The sequence below is a fragment of the Engystomops pustulosus genome, chromosome 6, assembly GCF_040894005.1.
Source record: "Engystomops pustulosus chromosome 6, aEngPut4.maternal, whole genome shotgun sequence".
Classification (NCBI taxonomy): domain Eukaryota; kingdom Metazoa; phylum Chordata; class Amphibia; order Anura; family Leptodactylidae; genus Engystomops; species Engystomops pustulosus.
In genome coordinates this window covers 36,405,720-36,421,148 of record NC_092416.1, presented here as the reverse complement: position 1 = coordinate 36,421,148, position 15,429 = coordinate 36,405,720, and the positions used below count along the sequence as shown (strand labels likewise).

Genomic DNA, 15,429 nt, shown 5'->3' with positions numbered 1-15,429 from the left:
CCTCCCCCAGTATATAGCTAGTTCCCAGCCAGCCCTCTGCCCCCCCCCCCCCAGTATATAGCTAGTTCCCAGCCAGCCCTCTGGCCCCCCCAGTATATAGCTAGTCAGCCATCCCTCTGCCCCCACAGTATATAGCTAGTTCCCAGCCAGCCCTCTGCCCCCCCCCCAGTATATAGCTAGTCCCCAGCCAGCCCTCTGCCCCCCCCAGTATATAGCTAGTTCCCAGCCAGCCCTCTGCCCCCCCCTCAGTATATAGCTAGTTCCCAGCCAGCCCTCTGCCCCCCCCAGTATATAGCTAGTTCCCAGCCAGCCCTCTGCCCCCCCTCCCAGTATATAGCTAGTTCCCAGCCAGCCCTCTGCCCCCCCCCCAGTATATAGCTAGTCAGCCATCCCTCTGCCCCCCCAGTATATAGCTAGTCAGCCAGCCCTCTGCCCCCCCCCCCAGTATATAGCTAGTTCTCAGCCAGCCCTCTGGCCCCCCCAGTATATAGCTAGTCAGCCATCCCTCTGCCCCCCCAGTATATAGCTAGTTCCCAGCCAGCCCTCTGCCCCCCCCCCAGTATATAGCTAGTTCCCAGCCAGCCCTCTGCCCCCCCCCCAGTATATAGCTAGTTCCCAGCCAGCCCTCTGCCCCCCCCCCCTAGTATATAGCTAGTCAGCCATCCCTCTGCCCCCACAGTATATAGCTAGTTCCGAGCCAGCCCTCTGCCCCCCCAGTATATAGCTAGTCAGCCATCCCTCTGCCCCCCCAGTATATAGCTAGTTCCCAGCCAGCCCTCTGCCCCTCCCCCAGTATATAGCTAGTTCCCAGCCAGCCCTCTGCCCCCCCCCCCCCCAGTATATAGCTAGTTCCCAGCCAGCCCTCTGCCCCCCCCCCCCAGTATATAGCTAGTTCCCAGCCAGCCCTCTGCCCCCCCAGTATATAGCTAGTTCCCAGCCAGCCCTCTGGCCCCCCCAGTATATAGCTAGTCAGCCATCCCTCTGCCCCCACAGTATATAGCTAGTTCCCAGCCAGCCCTCTGCCCCCCCCCCAGTATATAGCTAGTCCCCAGCCAGCCCTCTGCCCCCCCCAGTATATAGCTAGTTCCCAGCCAGCCCTCTGCCCCCCCCCTCAGTATATAGCTAGTTCCCAGCCAGCCCTCTGCCCCCCCCCCAGTATATAGCTAGTTCCCAGCCAGCCCTCTGCCCCCCCCCAGTATATAGCTAGTTCCCAGCCAGCCCTCTGCCCCCCCAGTATATAGCTAGTTCCCAGCCAGCCCTCTGCCCCCCCCCCAGTATATAGCTAGTTCCCAGCCAGCCCTCTGCCCCCCCAGTATATAGCTAGTTCCCAGCCAGCCCTCTGCCCCCCCTCCCAGTATATAGCTAGTTCCCAGCCAGCCCTCTGCCCCCCCCCTCCCAGTATATAGCTAGTTCCCAGACAGCCCTCTGCCCCCCCCCCCAGTATATAGCTAGTCAGCCATCCCTCTGCCCCACAGTATATAGCTAGTTCCCAGCCAGCCCTCTGCCCCCCCCCCCAGTATATAGCTAGTTCCCAGCCAGCCCTCTGCCCCCCCCCAGTATATAGCTAGTTCCCAGCCAGCCCTCTGCCCCCCCAGTATATAGCTAGTTCCCAGCCAGCCCTCTGCCCCCCCCCAGTATATAGCTAGTTCCCAGCCAGCCCTCTGCCCCCCCAGTATATAGCTAGTTCCCAGCCAGCCCTCTGCCCCCCCTCCCAGTATATAGCTAGTTCCCAGCCAGCCCTCTGCCCCCCCCCTCCCAGTATATAGCTAGTTCCGAGCCAGCCCTCTGCCCCCCCCCCCAGTATATAGCTAGTCAGCCATCCCTCTGCCCCACAGTATATAGCTAGTTCCGAGCCAGCCCCTGCTCCCTGGATATAGCTAGTTCCCAGCCCCCCACCCTCCAAGATTGTACAGCCTTTACCGCCTATGCAAATATGTGCCTCTGTGATCCCTTTATTACTGGTCAGTATGAACATAATGCACCAATGCATGCCACTAGAGGGAAAGGAGCGCTATATTGGGGAAGACCAGGGGCAGCTGTAAAGAAAGTAATGTCGACTTCTGGCTTACAGCAACAGAAGATGGAGATCACCTTTGTTGGCCAATTGTGGGAACATTTTATCAGGTTTTCACCAACGTTTGCTGAAGAGTAATCCTGAGGTATGGGAAATGAGGGAGTTGACAGATGTTGCCCGAGTGTGACTTGCTGAAAAGAATCAGCTCACTCATTCCCCCCGCCTCAGGAATTTTCTTTAGCAAGGACACACAGCCAACATCTCTCAACATTTCCCCTCCCTCATTCCTGAGGGAGAATATGAGGAAGCTGAGCCGTGTCATGCACAGACTTGCCTGGAGAGAAAACCTGGCAAGGTGATCTGAACTTCTATGGGAAATAGGAATTACATTTTAACAGGATAGCACATATACTCATTCATAAAGAAAGTTTTTTAGTGCTTCTGTCTTCTGAAGCTCTGGGCTCCACCTTCGCGTCCCTACGCGCTTCGTTGCACACACCATGATGTCAGCTGCTTGCTAACAACATAGTGTGTGCGCCGCCAAGCTGCTGAAGTCATGCAGGGAAATGACAAATTCATGATTTCTGGCGCACAATCTTGGGGAATCACTACATGCAGCATTATTATACACAGAGAATAGCACTTTTCGTGCATTTTCCGAATTTTTAAGTGAATGTGCCCGAGTAGGTTTTCCCAGTTTTGTGTTAAATTAGGTACCTTGGCTTATACTCTGCTATATACGGTATACACTCACCGGCCACTTTATTAGGTACACCATGCTAGTAACGGGTTGGACCCCCTTTTGCCTTCAGAACTGCCTCAATTCTTCGTGGCATAGATTCAACAAGGTGCTGGAAGCTCCTCAGAGATTTTGGTCCATATTGACATGATGGCATCACACAGTTGCCGCAGATTTGTCGGCTGCACATCCATGATGCGAATCTCCCGTTCCACCACATCCCAAAGATGCTCTATTGGATTGAGATCTGGTGACTGTGGAGGCCATTTGAGTACAGTGACCTCATTGTCATGTTCAAGAAACCAGTCTGAGATGATTCCAGCTTTATGACATGGCGCATTATCCTGCTGAAAGTAGCCATCAGATGTTACAGGGTACATTGTGGTCATAAAGGGATGGACATGGTCAGCAATAATACTCAGGTAGGCTGTGGCGTTGCAACGATGCTCAATTGGTACCAAGGGGCCCAAAGAGTGCCAAGAAAATATTCCCCACACCATGACACCACCACCACCAGCCTGAACCGTTGATACAAGGCAGGATGGATCCATGCTTTCATGTTGTTGACGCCAAATTCTGACCCTACCATCCGAATGTCGCAGCAGAAACGAGACTCATCAGACCAGGCAACGTTTTTCCAATCTTCGACTGTCCAATTCCGATGAGCTTGTGCAAATTGTAGCCTCAGTTTCCTGTTCTTAGCTGAAAGGAGTGGCACCCGGTGTGGTCTTCTGCTGCTGTAGCCCATCTGCCTCAAAGTTCGATGTACTGTGCGTTCAGAGATGCTCTTCTGCCTACCTTGGTTGTAACGGGTGGCGATTTGAGTCACTGTTGCCTTTCTATCAGTCTGCCCATTCTCCATTGTCTTGACCATGTCTACATGCCTAAATGCACTAAGTTGCCGCCATGTGATTGGCTGATTAGAAATTAAGTGTTAACGAGCAGTTGGGCAGGTGTACCTAATAAAGTGGCCGGTGAGTGTATATTCTATAATTACATATTTCCATACTCTGTGCGGAGGGCCAGAAAACTGGGCACTTGCCCAGGGTCTCCTTTCCTATAGGACCCCCTGCATATGGACTTTTAAGGGCAGACAATGATTGCTCCTTTAATACGCTTTGGTTTAATCCAGCTCTGTCTTTTTCCTATCTATCTAGTCTAGCCAAATTTTCTCGCTTTTTATCTTTATATCCTCTTTCAATCGATCGACTCTTTCTCTTCTACTGTATCCATCCATCTTACCATCTATGTATAATCTACTTTATATTTCGGCAACTATAAATCTATATCATCTTTCATATTGATCTTCTATCAACATCTTCCCATCATCTGTCTTCTAAAAATTCTCCTACAGTCCCCGTATTACACATTGTAGTTACAAGCTGTAGTATGCCAAGGCAAAAAGTGTTATTATTGTGCAGTGCCAAAGGAGCCATCGCTGACTGTAACTGTTCATAAAATAGTTTTATTTTGGGGCCCCATTTTTAGTTTTGCCCAGGGCCGCACAACAGAAGAATAATAATATATAGCCAGGAGAACAATTTACAATTTATTATTTTCTCTTACCCCCTGCGGTTCAAAATTCCTAGAAAGCCCCTTCAAGTGTTGGAAAGAAATTATCTTCCCACCTCTTATTCTAATTAACTTTTAAATTTCAGCAAAGCCACTTTTTTTTCTTTTATCAGGTATTTAATTAGGAAATGGGATACAATGCCAAGACAAGACGGAAAACCCTTATCTGATGTTCCCTCAGCATCTCAATTCCCAGCGACCGTTTCCCATATGTGGTATACAACAAAATGCCCGAGTACTGGGGACTCCATTGCAGGGCATCTCATCACACTATTAAAGGGGCTATCCCACAAATTACATCCCCATCCTATACTGATAGAAAGCACACATCACTGTCCGGATTTATTCTCATGTGTTCTGTGGCTTGATCTGGGTATAGTAAATCAGCTCCATTCCCATGAATTTGGACGAGTATTAATAAGACAAAGCACACGGAGTGGCATTTCTTCTTCAGGAAATTTATAAATCCAGTCTTATAATCCCTTTAAAGGAAATCTACCATCAAAATCCATCATGATAAACTAGGGACACCTACTCATAGATCCAGGCACCGTGACTGCGGTAATCTTCTTATATTTATTATCCATGGCCTCCTTCCTTCTAAAATCATTTTCTAAAGAGCCCGAAAGGCTCCTGGTGGCATTAGTAGAGAGCCCCCTCCATGTTGCAGCTTCACAAGCCATTTCCCCCTTCCTCTGCCTGATGTAACTTCACTGCAGTTGTGAAGTTCCAGGATACACAGTGGGAGGGGGAAACTTCAAAGCATGGAGGAGCTCTGGTAACACACCCAGGAGACTCAATAACATTGTAAAAGTTGATTTAAGAAGGAAGGGGGTCATGGATAACAAATAAGATTACCACAGTCACAGTGCCTGGATTATTGAGTTTTGTGGCTGTCTTAGAGCTCCATGTATTGTTATGGGATCATACATAGAGCTGAGGATTTCTCAGCCCCATGTCTAACCCTGCTGCCTGGAGGGGAAGAAAAAAAAAAACTAACAAAAAGCAAACAAACAGACAAATGAACCACACCCTGTGGTCCTGCGGCTGCATATGCGGCTCTGCTTTCCCTTAGAAGTCTATGGAGCTGTGAAAAATATGTATGACACAGTCTGTGGTGTCCAGCTACAATCCAGGAATACAGAGCATTTTTTTACTGTCCTGCTGGAGAGGGGAGGAATTAGGTTTCCCCCCATAAACAGAGATAGGTAGACTACACATAACATAGAGAGCCAGAAAATGAGTACTCATGTACAAAGTTTGTTGAAATGCTAGATATGGTTTAAGAACCATATTTCAAGTCAGTTTTTGTGCATCTTTTAATGCAACTTGTAGAAGGACATTTCATAATTCTTCCCTCCTCTGCTGCTACAGTAAAAAAAAAAGTGCAGATTCTCTGCAATATAAAGATTTAGTTTATGTGGGAACATAGCCCAAGCTTCTAGCGGCCTTCTATTCATGTCAGACACTCTATTGACAAGATGTTTACACGTCAGATTATTAGCAGAGGATCTTCCTGATAAATGACTTTTCATTGGCAGTTTAGAAAGTTTTATTTGGATCTCTGCAGCGCGAGGGAAAAAAAAAAAAAAAAAAAAAAAAAAAAAAAAGGGAAAGTGGTTTTATGGATCACACAGAACTGGAAAGGTTACAGCGCCCCCTACCGAGAAGTGTGGAAGTACATTGGAAGTTTTGATTTGATTGTAGAATTTTATTCAATATCCTGTCCATGGGGATGGACTTAGCCATTTTGCCCGAGCTGCCATCAACCAAGTTCCCACATAAGCTTTATAAACCACAGTGTCTGAAGATGATCAATGGAAGAGTGTTGTGGGCATGCTCTGTGACCTGTGCACCCACTATGAGTAAGGTTACGTTAACATTTACGTATGCTTACCTGGTTGTAGCCAAGGTGAGCATATGGCAAAGCGCTGCTCACCCCTCTCCATAGCAAAGCACAGTGCACGGCTGTAAACATGGGGTGAAAGAGCATGCGCTATCCCTTTCCCCATGCACAGAACAGCACCACACATGTGTAATCACTGTACCTCCACCGGGCACCATAGGCGTTTATGGGGACGTATATATCCAGAAGCAAATTTGCAGCCGGATAGACCCTTTCACAGAGGCATTGTGGGGATGTATAAGGGCGACTTACTCTTACCAGTTGTACCCGCTTTTAAATATTCTTTATTAAGAGTTACTGATTTAAAGCCACGCTGGAAACCACATTTTCCCCACTTTCTACATAAGTGAAAGCTGTCATATCAGTCGTGCCTGTGATAATAATGACAACTGCTGATAAGTGATATCTTAGTCCAAGACCACTAAACCTAATAATAGTCCGAGAGAAAACTGCAGAATTTCTTAATCTATAGATGGTGCCACACACAATTAAAAAGGAAATCTATAATCAAAATCCAGAATGATAAATCAGGAACACCAACTCATAGATCCAGGCACTGTGACTGTGGTAATCTTCTTATATTTGTTATCCTTGGCCACCTTCCTTCTAAAAATCAACTTTTAAAATTATGCTAAGGAACCTGAAGGGCTCATGGGGGTGTTTCTAGAGAGCCTCTTTGCTGTAGCTTCACAGGCCCCCACACTGTGCAAGGTGCACTTGCCTGTGAAGTTGCAGCATGGACGGACACTTAACACCGCCAGGAGCCTTTGTGGCTCATTAGCAAAACTTTTAAGTTGATTTTAGAAGGAAGGAGGCAATGGATAACACATTTGAGAAGATAACCACAGTCAGTCAGTCACAGTGCCTGGATCTGTGAGAAAGTGTCATGCTGGATTTTAACCCCTTAAGGACCAGGCCCTTTTTCGTTTTTGCGTCTTTATTTTTCACACCCCACCTTCAAAAATCTAAAACTTTTTTATTTTTCCATGTAGAGAGCTGTGTGATGGCTTGTTTTCTGCGTAACAAATTGCACTTCATAGTGATGGCATTTAATTGTCTATGCCATATACTGGGAAGCTGGAAAAAAATTCTGAATGCAGTGAAAATGGTGAAAAAACGCATTTGCGCCGTTTTCTTGTGGGCGTGGATTTTACGTCTTTCACTGTGCGCTCCAAATGACATGTCTAATTTATTCATTGGGTCAATACGATCACATGGATACCAAATTTGTATAGATTGTATAATGTTTTCATACATTTACAAAAATTAAAACCTCCTGTACAAAAAAAAAATTCTTCATTTTGCCGTCTTCTTGCGCTAATAACTTTTTCATACTTTGGTGTATGGAGCTGTGGGTGGTGTCATTTTTTGCGACTTTTGATGACGTTTTCAATGCTTTTATTTTTAGAATTGTACGACCTTTTGATCACTTTTTATTGATTTTTTTATATTTTTCAAAATGGCAAAAAAATGGCATTTGCGACTTTGGGCACTATTTTCCGTTACGGGGTTAAACGCAGTAAAAAAACATTGTTATATTTTGATAGATCGGGCATTTTCGGACACGCTGATACCTAATGTGTTTATGATTTTTACTGTTTATTTATATTTATATCAGTTCTAGGGAAAGGGGGGTGATTTGAATTTTTAGGTTTTTTTAATATAATTTTTTATTTTTAATTTTTTTTTATTAAAATTTTTTACTATTTTTCAGATTCCCTAGGGTACTTTAACCCTAGGTTGTCTGATTGATCCTACCATATACTGCCATACTACAGTATGGCAGTATATAGGGATTTTGCACACCATCTATTACAATGTGCAGATCGCACATTGTAATAGATGGCCTAAAACATGATAGCCTCGGATCACTGTGTGATCCGAGGCTGTCATGGCAACGGATCGCCGCTCCCCGATGACGTCACGGGGAGCGGCGATCGGAGCCAAGATGGCGGCGCCCACGCGCCGCCGGCTCGTTAATGCCGCCGGCAGCTTTGCCGGCGGCAATGAAAGGGTTAACACCCGCGATCGGTACAAGCACCGATCGCGGGTGTTAGCGACGGGTGCTTGCTTCATTGTGAAGCAAGCACCCGGCGTGTATGAAGAGGGCTCAGCCTGTGAACCCTCTTCATACTACCCCATGCGCAATAAAACGTACAGGTACGTCTTATTGCGCTATGGGGTTAATGGTAGATTTCCTGTAGTTGTAAATGCACCCCATTAATCAACTAGGACCAAATTGGCATGCTTTGTACAGTACTGCGTAATCTGTAGGCGCTATATAAAGAATTATTACTACTACTACTACTATAGACCTACCCTAGGGATAGGTAATTAGTAGCAAAAGTGCTCCTTTTAAATGCCACATAGTAAAAGATTTGGATTCCTTCTTACACAGATTTAACATGCTATGAACAACTTTAAATAAGTCATACAAAACCCAAGTCATGTTGCTCCTGAACGTACCGTTCCAACTCAATTCCAGCACATGGGGAACCAGAGGAATATTCTTGTTCTCTTTTAGCACAGGGCTCACATAAGAGGCTAAATAAGGGACGGACTCCCACACCTAAAAATGGGGAGAGAAAATAGGATTTACTGTAATGTAGAAATTGATTGACTTCGAAATGAGGTTTGTGTTTAAAGGGTTCGTCCACTTACAGAAAATAATTGATATTTGTGTAATGAAAAGTTTTACAATTTTCCAATATACTTTCTGTACCAATTCCTCAGGTTTGAGGAGATCTCTGCTTGCTGTCATTCTATAGGAAGCTCAACCAACCCCCCCCCCCCCCCATGGATAAAAATCAGTCCCTGATCATGTGATATAACGAGGCGTGTGACGTCAAGTACAGTGATCAGAGCTGTGTGATATAATGAGCCATGCTCCTGTGTGACATCACATGACCGTGGAGTGTTTTCTTAATCAACAGTAAGTAAACAATGAAGCTTCCATTAGAATGACAACATGCAGAGATACAAAAAATGTGAGGAATTGATACAGAAAGTAAAACTTTTTATGACACAAATATCAATTTGCTGAAATTGGACAACCACTTTTATACAGAACACCCTTATTTTAATGCCATCAATTTCGACATTTCACACAAGCAAAATTAAATATTTGCTGAAAGAGGACAACCCCTTTAATCAGCTCCGCTATTCCACATAATCATGGCTGCGATGACAATATTTATGTAGGACAAAGGTCCATTGTTACAAGTGATCTGTCAACTCTCCTGATATATAAAAGATAACACCGCAACACTTGGAGTCATGGCAAAAACATACTTTTTATTATACAGAAAATTCTTAAAAATTACTCAATAAAATACAAAAAAAAATTTTTTTTAAATTATTAGGAAATGTATTTTTTTTTTAACTTTTTGTATTTTATTGAGTAATTTTAAAGAATTTTCTGTATAATAAAAAGGATGCTTTTGCCATGACTCCATAAGTGTTGCGGTGTTATCTTTTATATAGCATTTAAATTTTTAACCAGTAGGTACCCTGGTACAAACGTGGTAATTGCCCATTACAGTCGTGCCTTCCAAATCTATCTACCTCTCCTGATAAGTTTAAGTTAGTAAATAAACATCAGGAAAGGTCTGAGGTTCTCTCTACAGTAGACTACAACTTAAGATAGGAAAAGTTTGTACTTTGTTACTGGGTAAAACATAAATGTGATCAGTACTGGCAACAAGAGCTCAGATATAAGAATTTTTGTTCTCTTTTCCAGCAAGTACGGCAGGGCATCTCTATGGAGATGTGAGCAGTGTTCATCCCTCTGCCTCTCCAGCCGAACGTGCACATTTAACCTAACACTGCATCACTAAGAAAAACTGGTATTACTTACACAATTATGTGCAACCCATCATGGTTACATTACCTTGGCAGCGTTGGTCAGGCGCCAGGCATTTAACAGGCCAAATCCATGCTGATGACTGTGATTGAATCCTGCTCCATTAGTTTTCCAGGCAGCTTGATGGTCTTCATACTGCACATACAAAAGCATTGGAAAGGGCCATTAACCAAAATAACGTTGGAGCATTTTGCTAATGGCACAATGTTGACCTCAATCTGCCCAAAACAAAAATATTACGATTATGTCTGGGGCACTCAGTGATAATGGGACTAACAGGCCAAATAGAAACTCTGTTATTCCAGTTTTAGAGTTCATCAAATGCTAGGTAGCTTTAGTATATAGAGGAAAGAAGTGGTTACAAAACAACCCAATCTTCTATTCAGTTACAATGGTGCTGGTTTTAGGAGTATACGGATCTTCTACATTTATGACAAACTCCTTTAATAATACTAATTTGTGCATAGCCCATGTACCAGGACAGGGCAATTATGAAATCGAGCAACAGCTTTTACAGAAAAAAAAAACCCAAAAGGTTCTAAGTAAAATGAGCTACCTCCATCACTTACAAAAATATCTACACAGGTCAGATTCATAACGACACTACAGGTACGGTCAGAAAGGGCCACACACAAACATGTTACAGTAACAAGTAGTTATATTGTGGGATATTTTGGCATGTATTGTATGTAGATATCAGTCTCTACTCATCCAATTATCAAAGCTTACTGGTCAAATGATATATATATTTTCTCTCTCTCTCTAACACACACAAACATATGTGATAGGCAGTAAACCAATAGACAATTATTACGTATATATTATGCAATAATAACTATTTTAATCCAAATGGTACTGTACTTTTGTAGCCGTGAAGACTATGATATGCTGGACATCCCTCCACGTCAGACATGGCCGGACCTGAAGCATCAGTGCTACCATCCCAGCAGCTATTGGAGCGGCAGCAGAGGTTCCCGTATGGCCTTCTGTGCAACCAGTTCCCTTCTGCAGATCCCAGTCTGATGTTACCTTTTTTTAAAAAAAACAAAAGAAACTTCTACGTCAACCTGCCCACACTTACAGCACCAAGAGCAAAAGAGGCATTCCCATCTGGGTTAAATATTGCAAACCCTTAAGACATGAATGTTCAATAGATAGATCAGAGATCACTGGAAACCATTCTACGGAGTGGTGGTGACAAGTGTAGTTCAAGCAAATAATGGAATTTGCAGTTTCTTGAATCACTGGACTGAACAAATTGGACCCCAGCTATGAAACATTTCCCCTTTGTCCTGTGGAGAAGGCTTCTACCAGCAGCTTTTGTGAAATCTCCCCTCTATCCCATTGAGATGAAGAAGACCATCCAGTCTGCATAGTAAAGGTGACCAAAATTATGAAACATGTCCTATTTTTTTTTACGTGTGCATGCATGGTCAGGTTCTCAGTTTGCCATAACAAAACCCGGGTGACTTAACCGCCTCTCGAACAGAGGGAGAGGTGCGGGTGGGTGCAATAGCGCACGCTGCAGGTGTGCACAATTAGAAACTGGAGGAGCGCTGGGCATCCTGTGTGACGTCCACAAGAGCGCCCGGCGTCAATTAGCACATTCTACAAAGTCTTTTTATTTTTTGTAATCTTTATAAAGGTGTTTCAGGACTAAATGAAGATAAGTTCCTGAATGAAGAAGAAAAGGCCCACCCTGTAAGTGTACTTAGTTCAAATCACTCCTACCCAAGTGGTAGAAGTAACTAGCTATATATTTTAACAGGTCTATATATCCTCACACATCCTTCACAATAGTTTTACATTAAAGGAAATCTACCATTTGATTTGATGCATTATGAACCAAAACATACCTTGAGAATGCTGTAGCTACACTGATGCAGCATCATATATTGGTTAATCCCAATGCTGAGTGGTTTTGCTGATAAAACAATTCTAAAATTATGATAATTAAGCGGTCTCGCTTCTGTGGCTAGGCTCAGCGCTCCTCCTAGCACATTAGTTATTCACAGGATGATGTTATCCCTGGGTTGTGCTTGAAGGCAGAATAATAAATTGCTGAACCATCCCCCAGCTGGCGTGTATGAGTGATCCAGCTCAGGTCGATTAGTCCTGTCTGGTCTAAGCCCGGTGTGCAACACAAGCTCTGTGTAAATAGTGCAATCATGCAACCCAGCTTTCCAAGGTCCTGAATGTTATAATTGTTTTTCAGCAAAACCACTCAGCTCAGGGATTAACCAACATATAATCCTGCATCAGTGTAGCTACAGCATTCTCAAGGTATGTTTGCTTCATAATGCATCAATTCAAACGGTAGGTTTCCTTTAAACCCATGTGTTATGGTATGTGGGAAGTATGTAAACTAGTTATGGTGCAAAGAGATAAATTAAAAAAAAACAAACAAAAAAAAAAAAACAACACATTTACAAGCTACAATAAGGAACTTGGAATGCTCACGTCCTGTAAAATACTAGCCATACTACTGAGAACAGTCTTGGTGCTGGAAATAAAATCCTGAAAAACTTACGATACTTCTCATCTGTTTGTCCCCGCTGCTGAAGGTGACGGCCAACATTGAGGCGCATTCTTCTGCATAGAAAGGCATTTCACCAGCTTCATTAACTGCACCTTAGGAAGCACAAATTGGCATCATCTACATTGCCAGACCTGTAAGATGCTGAAGTTTGTGTGCAAATACACAAGTGCTATGGGTTGAAGTGCACTTACCTATGGTGACAGTGTAGATGGAGTTGGCATAGCCATCATAATTACAGTTATCATCGTACTGGCCTCCATTACCGCTGGCAACAACAAAAATACTCCCAAATCCTTTCCGTCCAGCAATCACTCCATGCTGAAGAGCAGCCTAAAGGTCAAGTAAGACACAAAGCTTACTAAGCAACAGTCAAATATGATCTGTATCTAATGTACACATCAAACTTCAGACACCAGTCATACCTGCGTTGGGGCTTTCAGATTAGAAATTATAATTATATATAAAAAAAAAAAAAAAAACCATCAGCAATTAGGGACCAATATTGCCAAAATTTACACTATATGGCCAAAAGTATGTGCACACCTGATCATCACACCTAAATGTGCTTTAGAGACATCCGTGTATATGGAGACGACATCAATATAAAATACTGGACAACCCCTGCAAGTGCTTCATCAGAATGCCTTAGGATATCCTGCTTGTGACACAGTTAACAACAGCCATTATTGAAGAGGCTATTTGCACCGAGCAGCTGGACACGACACCTACAAGTTCATCACAGATATACAAATCTCTTGTAAACAGAATGACTGATACATCTTGTATAGTTGCTACCTTTCCCAGCTGGTGAGGTCCATCGACAGTCTTCCCGTCATCATCAGGACCCCAACTATGAAAAGACAACACAGTCAGAGCCCGCAGAGTCATTTATGTGTATTTTATCCTGATTGCTCAACATTTCACTACACAGTGAACTTTATGCATATACCTGCAGCTGTAGATGTCATTAATCTGGTAGTGTTTGTTGAAGGCAATAGCCTCCATGCTGTCTGTGAGCGGCCCGTCCAGAACTCTGATCCCTGAAAGAGAAAAAATCACATAAGCAACATAAATCTGGATACAAGGGTCATTACCAAATGCTGAAAGAGGAAGTCACGGCTGCCAGACGCCTCCTGGAAAATTTCAAGTCACGGCAAAACTTAAACAAGTGATGAAATGTAGTAGGGCCTGTTACAGGGTGTGGTGCTACGCAGTGCAATCATGCGAGATCTATAGGCGACCTGGAGGTAGATGTATTGTGGATCGAGGGGGATTCACATACCTGCAATCCTGCTCCCATAAGCTACACCCACTGCACAGAAGCTATTATTAGGGACGGCCGCTATCTCCCCCGCACAACGAGTTCCGTGGTGGTTATCACTGTATCCGTCCGGACGTGGCATGGGGTCCGGATCATTGGAGTTTAAGTCGTAGCTTCCTTCTGGGCTCTGCAGAAGAAACTACGTTATACAGTTCTGCATTTATATATTTATACGCTTGCATTGCTAGTATTCCATTCACTTATACAGAGCTGTTGGGGACAAGATAGTCTTTCAGCCCAAGACATAAATAGAGCATCTGTCACTCTCGATATCTGAGTGACATATTATATCCCTGGCGTTCTCCAGAGGTTATTCTACTCACATAATTTGGTTGAATGTCCTGGATTGTGTACTGGACACCATCATCCACGACCACCACAGTGACACCTCGGCCAGTCACATTTCTCTCCCAGACGCCGGTAACATTAATATCCATCCCAGGGCTACGGCTATTGTGCTGAAAAACGGGAAAAAATGGTTCCTGAGGCAAGAGTAGGAAATGCTCATTTTTAATGGGACTTTACCAAGAATCATTAAAACCTCCTCAAGGTAAAAGATAAAAAAAAATTTTTTTTATCCCAGAGCAGAATTGGGTATTGTAATAATTAGATTTCACAATTAGAGGCCACAGTAACTATTGAGGTTGCAGACACACACACAATGCAGTCAATGTAGAATAATACAGGCTAGCTTAGCAAACCCTCAACATCTATGAGAGTCTGTAAAGTCTGCAGCAAGAATTCCTCAGAGGTCCCAGTAAAGAAAAAAAATAAAAATGGCTGAAAACAGCCCAGCTCAATTCCACTAGAAAACCGTTTACCGGTTAGACGCAGAATCTCGGCCTGGCGTTAACAATGCAAAAATTGTAATGAAGATGTTAACACAGTGGTTTACACTCAGAGCAATGAAGAAAAAACACTTCCAGAGTAGCCAAATGCTTTGTAACATTTAAACACACATGTATTCTGATACATCCAAACTGCCACGTGTGAAAGCACCCTAAACCATTGGACTTTAAATTATTTTCAGAGGCTACTGGTGGCGTGTAGTAGCCCAAGAGAGCTCTGGGGGCAAAGCACAGAGCTCACTAGAGTCAGGCGCGTCTCTGGCATTTTACACTAATGATTGGAAGCACTTTATACCATATTTGGGTGAGGTTTTCTTAAACCCCCTGAACAATGACAAGTCTATAAATCCTCATAGGCAATTTGGTAGCTGCTTATTTATCCTGAGTTTGTGAAGCAGCTACAATAAAAGCTTCCATCCACTACAGGGACTTGGAGCCAACTGCATCTGGTGTTATGGCTCTGTGCTTACAGATGGTCAGTGCGATTGCTGGGTGTAGACCCTATAGCGCTAATGAATTTCATATGTAATCATGGTGCCAGAAATGGGTCCTAACCCTGTAGAATATGTCATCAAAACTTGTCACTCATACCAGAGAATTATTGTAAAGTATCTAAGGCAATTCAAGT

At 43.7% G+C, this 15,429-nt stretch overlaps 1 protein-coding gene across 1 annotated transcript in view; it reads right to left on the bottom strand.

Moving 5' to 3' along the window:
* The window catches only part of PCSK7 (proprotein convertase subtilisin/kexin type 7), a 31,518-nt gene that overhangs the window by 13,139 nt on the left and 2,950 nt on the right, over positions 1-15,429 (bottom strand). Inside the window, exons 3-11 of the mRNA XM_072155720.1 lie at positions 14,277-14,411; positions 13,915-14,080; positions 13,582-13,672; positions 13,428-13,482; positions 12,824-12,962; positions 12,624-12,724; positions 10,955-11,122; positions 10,121-10,228; positions 8,698-8,800 (exon numbers count right to left, since the gene is read on the bottom strand). Coding sequence (XP_072011821.1) covers positions 8,698-8,800; positions 10,121-10,228; positions 10,955-11,122; positions 12,624-12,724; positions 12,824-12,962; positions 13,428-13,482; positions 13,582-13,672; positions 13,915-14,080; positions 14,277-14,411 — 1,066 coding nt within the window. The remainder of the gene's footprint in view (positions 1-8,697; positions 8,801-10,120; positions 10,229-10,954; positions 11,123-12,623; positions 12,725-12,823; positions 12,963-13,427; positions 13,483-13,581; positions 13,673-13,914; positions 14,081-14,276; positions 14,412-15,429) is intronic.